The sequence below is a fragment of the Neomonachus schauinslandi genome, chromosome 4, assembly GCF_002201575.2.
Source record: "Neomonachus schauinslandi chromosome 4, ASM220157v2, whole genome shotgun sequence".
NCBI lineage: Eukaryota > Metazoa > Chordata > Mammalia > Carnivora > Phocidae > Neomonachus > Neomonachus schauinslandi.
The window spans coordinates 25,537,711-25,546,666 of NC_058406.1; the positions used below are offsets into that span (position 1 = coordinate 25,537,711).

At 50.0% G+C, this 8,956-nt stretch overlaps 1 protein-coding gene across 1 annotated transcript in view; it reads left to right on the top strand.

Annotated features, from left to right (window-relative positions):
* Positions 1-4,206: 4,206 nt before the first annotated feature.
* The window catches only part of C4H1orf94 (chromosome 4 C1orf94 homolog), a 45,356-nt gene continuing 40,606 nt past the window's right edge, over positions 4,207-8,956 (top strand). The window contains exon 1 of the mRNA XM_021683677.1: positions 4,207-4,532. Coding sequence (XP_021539352.1) covers positions 4,207-4,532 — 326 coding nt within the window. The remainder of the gene's footprint in view (positions 4,533-8,956) is intronic.

The following is an 8,956-nucleotide window of genomic DNA, read 5'->3' on the forward strand; positions in this document are numbered from 1 at the left end:
CAAGAGGAAGCTGCTTTGGAGCCTATGAAGGCCTTTGCAGAGGGCAGGCTGTGCCCACCTGGATGAGCTTGGCCATGCTAGTGCCCATGATGGAAGCCAGGCTGGGGAATAGGGAGGGAGAGTTGCTTCGTCCTGAGGCTTTCCTGCTTCCAAATAGAAAAGCCAGAACCTCCGAATCCTAAATACTGATAGCTAGTATTCCCTGGGTCCCTGTCCTAAGCCCTGTACCTGCGTTATCTCAGCTGTCGCAAAACAACTCTATGAAGTTGGCATTATCCCTGTTTCACCAGATGAACAAACTGAGGTATACAGAGGTTAAACAATCTGTCCAGTGTCATAAAGGCAGTAACAGGTAATTTAAGAATTTGTCCAAACAAACTGAACCCACTGTTCAAGGTGCCGAAGACGGGCCTGGTCCCTGCCCCTTTGCAGACCCTGAAGTAAAGCATTCAGTGGTCATGGACACCATTTCATGTGCTGGGCACACAGATACATATGTGCTGAAGGAACACAACTACATATATTGAACAAGACTGGAATAAGCTCAGTTTTCCCCACATCTGCTATATACCAGGCACTTATGGAATGCTTTGCTCCCTTCACTCACCTGTAACAATGTCTATGCGAGAGGTTTTCTTCATCTCCTCGTCCTGTACCTTGCACAATCTTGGCCCATGGTAGGTGCTCATAAATGAACAAAGCCTAGAAAGGCTTAGTGGATGATTTGGGTCTGTCCTTCCATCACAGACTAACTTCCCCAGTACAGCTAAAGTCCTCCCTCCCTATACGTAGCACAAAAGCAGTTACTTAGAAACTCCAGTAGCACACATTTCAGTGTAATCAACAAAGGAACTAATATACAGCCCTGTTATGGATGTCTTATGTGCCACACATTCTAGGGACTTTTCATGTGTTAAGTAATCACTTGGTAATAGTACATCTACAACAATTCTACAAAGCAGGTGTTTTTTATTATCATCCCATTTGACAGATGAGACCCAAATGTTATGAGCTAAAAGGTGTCCCTCCAAATTTGTATGTTGAAGTCCTAACCCGCAGTATCTCAAAATATGACTATGAGTGGAGACAGAACCTTTAAAGAGCAATTAAGGTAAAATGAGATCATGGGTTGGGGCCTAATCCAATATGACTGGTGGCCTTATAAGAAGAGGACAGATGCACAGACAGAAGACCATATGAAGACATGGGAGAAGAAAGCCATCTATGAGCCCATGAGAGAGGCCTCAGAAAGAACCAACCCCGCGGACACCTTGATCTTCGACTTCTAGCCTCCAGAACTGTGAAGAAATAAATTTCTATTGTTTCAGCCACCCATTCTGTGGTACTTTGTTATGGCAGCCCTAGAGAACTAATACACCAAGGCCAGAACACATGAACTCAGAATTTGAATCCAGGTAGTCTGGTTCTAGAGTCCATGTGTTTCATGACCATGAAAATGTTCTCTATGCAGTCCAAAATGGTAGCCACAAGCCGCAGGCTGCACCTGAAATGTGGCTGATGTAACTAAGGAACTAAAATTTTAAGTTAATTTACATTAAAGTAGAATTAAAATAGCCACATGTGGCTTAGCAACTACCATACTGGACATAGCTTTATACTATTTCAAATTACTTGACTTACATTTTTTCTTCTTGCAGAATCTTCTAGAAACCTCAGCTGTGTGCTTCAAAAAACATGCTCCTATCTTTATTCCATATCCCTGTTGCATTTTATTGTTTTTTTTTTCCCAATCTTTTCCAATTTAGCCCCTGTCGCCTAGTCTTCTGCTGTGGGGCTAACTTTCCAGAATCCTGTGGCCTGGGCAGCGCTGGGTTGTTGGCATTCTGCTCTAAGCATAGGTTTAGCCAACCAAATGCCAAGCAGCACAAACACTGAGTGACATTTTCAGAACTATTAATATTTCATCAGAAATGATCACTTTTCCTTTAAATACACTATCTTAAAAGGTTTTCTACATTCTTAACTATAATTTTATTCCGTCTAGGTCCTCAGAATTTTCCCCAAAGGAGAACATCTTCAATTTTATAATGAAAATCAAAGCGGAATGAAGCTCAGATTTCAAAATTGAGAGTCAACATTTCCAGGAACTCGGGCCTTCTCTGATGAGCAGGGTTGTGTATTGGGCACCGACTGCATGCCAGGTACTTTACATATATCATTAATTCATCCAACACATATTTATTGAGTGCCTACTATGTGCCGGAAATGCGGTTTTCTTAAGAATTTTTTTTTAACACCATTTTTACATAAAAGGATTCCTTCTCCTCCTTCGGTCTCATCTCCAGTATTACTTTAACTCCTCAAAGAGGCCTAACTGGACATCCATCTAATGCTGCCACCATTCCTCTCTCCCTGTCGCATCAGAGCCCTTATTTCATCTGTAATTAGTGCTTATTCACTTGCCTTGCTAGCTTGTGATCTGTCTCCTTGCCCTGAATATAGGCTTCAGGAGAGCAGGGACCATGCTAGCTTGTTCACCTGCATGCTTCCTCAGTGCCCAGCAACTCACCAGGAGGTCCTCAGTCAATCCTAGGGAATGAAAGAAGGAAGGAGCATGGGAGAGGTTAAAAAAGTGGTTGGGGTCCCACAGCTAGGAGGTGGCAGTGTCCGGGTTCAACCCGGCTCTGGTCTGTTCCCATTCACTCTTCTTCCCAGTCACCTGGCTCTCCCTTTTCTGGGTGAAACCCCCGGAGGAACAACGACTGACTCATGGGGCCAGAGAGCCCTGGGCAGGCAAATGCGCTGTGTCCGTTCCGAGTTTAATGAAGCCCATCCAGTGAGAAGCGGGAACCCCCTGGGCCACAAACTGCTGACTTAGCCCATCTCTCTGCACCTGAGCCCCTGACCCCACTCCCACCGGCTCACGCTCCACCCCGGGGACCCGCTGCACCCAGCTCAGGAGGGACTGGTGGATCTCAAAGGCTGAGAGCAAGGGATCAGGGCCGGCGTAGGGGGTGGGGGCTAGGTGCTCCCCTCTTCCTAGTGGGCCTTGGACGCATTTCTTCTTGACTCAGAGACTGGGTTTCCTCAAACGCTGAACGGTAATAAACAATGGTACTAACTTCACGAACTTGTTCGTTGAATATAACACAGAAAGCCCAGAGCTTGGCACACGATCAGCGCCCAATACAATGGCAGTTTGGGGTAAGATCAGACGATTCAGCGCCAGGGGCCCTTGGCAGGCGCTGAGGTTCCGCACGGAGTGGCGGGGGCGCGGCGCCCTTGACTTCCAACAGGGGCAAGTGCTCCGGGGTTCTCAGGGCCCCCACCCCCACCCTGCCGGGGCGCCTTGGGCACCGAACCCAGGGCGGCCCGCGCACCGAGCCGTTGCGTTTGAAACCCACAGAGGAATTCCGGCGCTGGACGGGGAGGGTGTGGGCGCCACCGGCAAGCAAATCGGCCCAAGCCGCCACGCCCTGCGCGGCCCGCCGACACAGTGCCCCTGCGGAGGCGTGGGGCCCCTGGCCGAGGCCGAGCGCAGCCCGGTGCGGGGTGCGCCGCAGGTGTCCGCTGGGAGCGCCGGGGCGGGCTACGGAGGGGGGGGCCGCACTCCCGGGGGTCTTCCTGCCCGCCGAGGCAGAGCGGCGCTGGAAAGGGCGACAGGGGGGCGGGGAGGGGGCCGAGCTAGCTGGGGCTCTGCGGGCCGTTGGCCCTCGGGGTGCGCGGGGGTCCCTGGGAAGGCCCGGCTGAGAACCTGATGGCGGGCCCCCGCCCCCACGGCGCCTAGCACAGTGCCCAGTGCCGGGCCCTGGCCCAGCCATCCGCGCGGCTTGGCGGGCGAGAATGGGCTGAGCCGCTGGCGCCGCAAGGTGTCACGGGCGCATCGCGACGGGGGAGTGCCAGGGACTGTGGGGAGAGCCTGCCCTCCCCCTCCAGCTGTTCCCAGATGTCATTCTGCCCGCCCAGGCGCCTGGTTCCTGAGCTCAGGGGGATTCCACAGTTACTAAGCTACTGGTTTTTGTTGACTTTCAAATATTTTCTTCTAAGGGAGAGGGGGAGGGGGGCAAAAGCCAGGAAAGAGCAAATAAAAACAAATCAAAATAAGCTCCCCCTCCCCAAAAGAAAGCTGTCCTCCATCCACCACTCACACACAAATCGAAGGCCTCTGAACATAGTCACTTTGCTGAAGCAATAGCCAGACAGAACTGACCTGCTTCTGCCCATCCTCATCTCCCTTTCTGGTGAATGAGGGGTGGGGGTGGATGGTCCCCCTGTCTTCCAGCCCTGGGTGGACAAAGGGGCTTCCGGAAAGAGAGGAGGAGGATGGCCAGTGGGAATGGGCTCCCTTCATCCTCGGCCCTGGTGGCCAAGAGCCCCTCTGCCCTGGGCCCATTCCCCAGATACATCTGGATCCACCAGGACACACCCCAAGACAGCTTAGACGAGACTTGCCATGAAATCTGGAAGAGAGTTCAAGGCCTGCCCGAGGCCTTGCAGCCCAGGACCAAGGAACAGCTCTCCACCCCCATGGCTGGGACTCCAAGAGACAACGGGCTCAGCTTCCGAGAAGAGTGAGTGTCCCCCTCTGGGGCTGGCATCAAGGGAGGTGGGAGGAGCTGAGGTCCAACCTTCTGGGGGAATGTTCTGGCCCATTGTTCAGTCTGGTTAAACCCTAAAGGCTGTATGCTTTTCATCCACCTGTTGTGGTCCTTTGTCCAATCTTTATAGGGGAGGTGACTGGGGTCCTGAAGTTACCGGGGTGAAGGGCCAGACCAGGGCTGTATTTCTGCTGCCTCTTTACCAGTCCACTAAGGGAACATTTTTCATTTTGCGTAGGCAACGTAGATGTAGATCTGAGGACCTTGAAAACCCACGCTGGCCTGGGCTGAGGGTCAGATGCCCATGGCTTTCCCTGGAGACAACTGCATGATATTTTCCCTTTCCCACCCCCAAAGGCTAGGCATTGGCACAGATGAGTCTGGTGGTTTTAAAGCACATCTGGAATTCCCTAATACAGGGAGCAGCTGTCCCATTCAGCCTCCACAGAAGCTGCAGCAAGAGTGCACATCAAAATATTTACTGGGAAGGCATTGACATATTCAGAGGGCACAATAGAAAATTAAAGTGCGGGAAGATGGCTGTAAATAGCCCTTTTCCTGGATGGGAAATCCTGTGTCTGGGAAACACAGAGCTTTGGGGATGGATATTCACAAGGAGAGGAAGGAGAGAGCTCATTAGGAAAAGCACATAAAGGACCACGGTCATCAATGTCACTGCTGAGCCTCCGTTCAATGTTTGGCATCTTCAGAGTGGGCTGCAAACATTAATTAATCCTCCCAGAGTCCCTATGAACCAGGTATTAGTGTCCCCATTTTACAGATGGATTAAGTGTTAATAATTAAGTGCTAATTAAAGACCAAGTGATAATTGTCGCCTATTCCAACACATGCTCCAGGTCAGCTCAGAGATGCTAGAGTGGGGGGGGACCATTCAGGCAATTATCAACTGTGTCTGGTTTCAGGGATTTCTATGAAAGAGCTAGGAAGAGAGGCGAAGTGGAACTGCTCCCCAGGTGTGCACTACCTGCCGTCCCCTCTCGGGCTGCAGATGAAGGTGGAAGGCACTTTGGCTGTTACTGCTTATCCTGCCCTGTGCTCAGCACGACATGGCTGGGATAGGAATGGCCCGTCTACCGCCAAAATCCTGCTGTCCAGCCCTCCAGTGGCACTGACCCCCCTTCCCCTGCCCGTTGCCATCTGCTCCGGGACAGGGCCTTGGCAGGGGGCCCTTGGGGATGTGCTCAGCTCTCAGTGGCCAAGAAGCTGATTGTCCACTTTGTGGACCAAGGGTCAGTGGCAATTTCCAGTAGATGGCACCCTCTCTGCCAGGTCACACTGAGTTAATGGAGACAGACTCTACTTCTAGTCTGCACTTGGCCCAAAAGTGAATTGGTGCACCTTTGGCCCGTTGCTTAACTCCATTTGGCCTTGATGTTTTTCATCTGCAAATTGAGGATGATGTGCCCTGCCTGGTCCACCTCAGAGTCCATAATGAGGATCATATGTGGTGGACACAGGACCCCCCCTCCCCCTCCCCACATTATGCAAAGGAGGCTGTCCTTAAATGGAATTCTCGGAGTTTAGCATTTTTTTTTTGTTGCTGCGTGCTGGCTTCAATAGGGGGTTTTCACACTCTGCTCATAGACCTGGAGGTGCTTCAAAGGGCCACCCTAGAATCAAGGGGCCTGATTGCTGGGCCCCCATCCCCACCTCAGCCAGAGGGCTTTTGGGTGTTTTGAGGTCTTGCTTTCTGGAGTTCTCAGTAAAAGCTGCGTTTGGGAAAACAAACAAAAAAACAATGATTTTGCTACTGAGAAAGGAGCCAGGAAACCACAGCTGTAGATGAATAACCGATGTCAGAACCGTGTAGACATCCACCAAGTAGGACAGGAGGGGCTCCTCTTGTAATCAAAGCAGCTGCCACGGTGGAGTCAGATCCCCGGCTTCAGACCGAGTTGCCGCCCTGCGCCCGATGCGGGATCTGTTCAGCTTCTGTGAGCTTGAGTTTCCTCATCTACCAAGCGGAGATGGCAATTACCGCCATCTCAGAGGGCAGTTGGGATGATTCAATGGGATATTTAAACATTCCTGGTAATAACAGTAATGGCTAGGATTTGTATAAATTCCCTGTAATAATAATGATGATGATGATCTCGTTAAGCCCTGCAATTATTACATGAGGTTGGTACTATTTTAAACTCCCCCTCTTTTTTACTTTGTATTATGTGGATGTTCTCGTGCATAAGATAGAGTAGGATAGTGAATGTGGGTCTGTCACCAAGGTTCATTAATCCCCACACTTGTGCCATTCTTGGTTCGAGTCCTCCCTCCCTGGTTTTTATTTATTTATTTTTTTATTATTTTTTTTTAAAGATTTTATTTATTTATTTGACACACAGAGAGAAAGCACAGTAGGCAGAGAGGCAGGCAGAGAGAGAGGCAGAAGCAGGCTCTCCACTGAGCAGGGAGCCCGATGCGGGACTCGATCCCGGGACTCCAGGATCATGACCTGAGCCGAAGGCAGTCGCTTAACGAACTGAGCCACCCAGGCGCCCATCCCTCCCTGGTTTTTAAATGAAATCATTTTCAAAAAAAAAAAAATCATTTTCACAGATGAGGTCACAGGTTGGAGGGGTTCATTTCTCTGCCCGAGGCCTGCCGGTTAGGAAGAGGTAGAATTTCAGAAAGCAAACCCAGGTTCATCTTAGCTACTGGGTGATAGAGAGTGTGGGCTATGTTCCCCTGGAAATGGAAGCATCTTTTTGGATCATTATCATATTTGGCAGGCCCGCGTTCTCAATGGTCACACATAGACAACGGATTTCAAATCCAGTGAGCTGGCTTCAAGCCCACGAGATACCTCTCAGCTAATCTTCCCACTGCTTCATTTGTAGACCTGGTTTTGGTGATATTTTCTGCTATCAGGGTGGCTAGATAAGTAAATTCTAAAACTCTTGCTAGCCAGAAATTTTTTCTTGACTCAATCCCTCTATATCACAAACCCCCAAACATCTCAAGGCCAAAAGGGATATTGGAGGCCATCTTCTGCTGCTTGAATCTCTTCCTCAACGTCCTTGCCAAGTGGTTATCTGTTTGTACACTTGCTTAGATGGAAAGCTCACCACCTCCTAAGGTAGTCTCTTCCCTCGCTACGAATGCTGGTTGTCAAAAGACCATTTTCTTCCTATATTGAATCTATCTCTATCAAACTCATACCCATCGATCTGGGTTCAGATCAATGGACTTAGGGCTCCAAACTAAATCAATCCCCTTGTTCTCTCCATAGCCCTTTCGATATGAAAAGATGGCAACAATACTCTTCTAGGATTTCTTGTTTCTGTAGCTGATCATCTCTGGTTTTCTAAGTTTCCCCTCATGTGTGCTGGTCCCTTTGGCAATGTGGCAACCAGAACCAAGTACAGGAATCCAGGTATGATCCAGTTTGTGCAAATTGGATCTTCTCTGTTTCTATTCTGTATTCATGGTAATGGTGACTAATGCCACATTTACTTTTCTCCATGAGCCAGCTTCATTTTGTGGGCACATTTGGAGTTTATTCATTCATTCATTCAATTATTCATTTAGCAAATATTTAATAAGCATCAAATCTGTGCCTGGCACTGTGCTAAGCACGAGCGGAATAGAGTCGTGAACTGGATAAGGCTCTCCTTCTTGGAGCTTACAGTCAAGTAGGGGACAGAAACAGAAAACAAGTAAATAAAAGACTGTGATAGTTTTGGAACATCAAAAGGACTGGTATTCTAGTTGGAGGAAACCAAACACATAAAAATAAACCAGATAATTTCAGATAGCAATGAGTGCTCTGATGGAAATAAAACCGCATCAAGGGAAAGCACCCTTCGGTAGAGGGTGGTCAGGGAAGGGCTCTCCGAGGAGAGGCGCTCATGTGATCTGAAACCTGGATCCCAAGAAGGAGTCGGTCAGGGGAAATCCAGGGAGGGGTGTCCAGGCAGACTGGAGAGCGACCATAGAGGGCCCGACGTAGGAGTGAGCATGGAGAGGTACTGAGGGACTGCGGGGCTGGGGCAGGGGTGTGATGGGATATGGGACAAGGTGATATATCGGAGGCAGGCCGGCAAAGTGTAGGCGGCCTGGGGGAGTCAACGTAGTGAGTGAGGATTTGATTCGCGGTGTGACGGGACACGCGTGAGGGCTTGAAGGAAGGGGATGTAGCATGAGAGGATTCACTGGTTTTTAAAGACCTCTCTAGCTGCTGAGTGGACAGGGAGAGGAGGTGGGACGACCTCTGGAAGATGCCCCAGTGGTCCAGGTGAGGCTCCAGGGTGGTGGTGGCTGGATCTGAGCGACCGCAGTGGAGATGGAAAAAGCAGGAGAGTCAGAGGCTGTCCTGCGAGGAGCCGGCAGGCCTGCTGACGTTTGGGGCACACAAACAGAGACAGCAGGGTTCCGCTGAG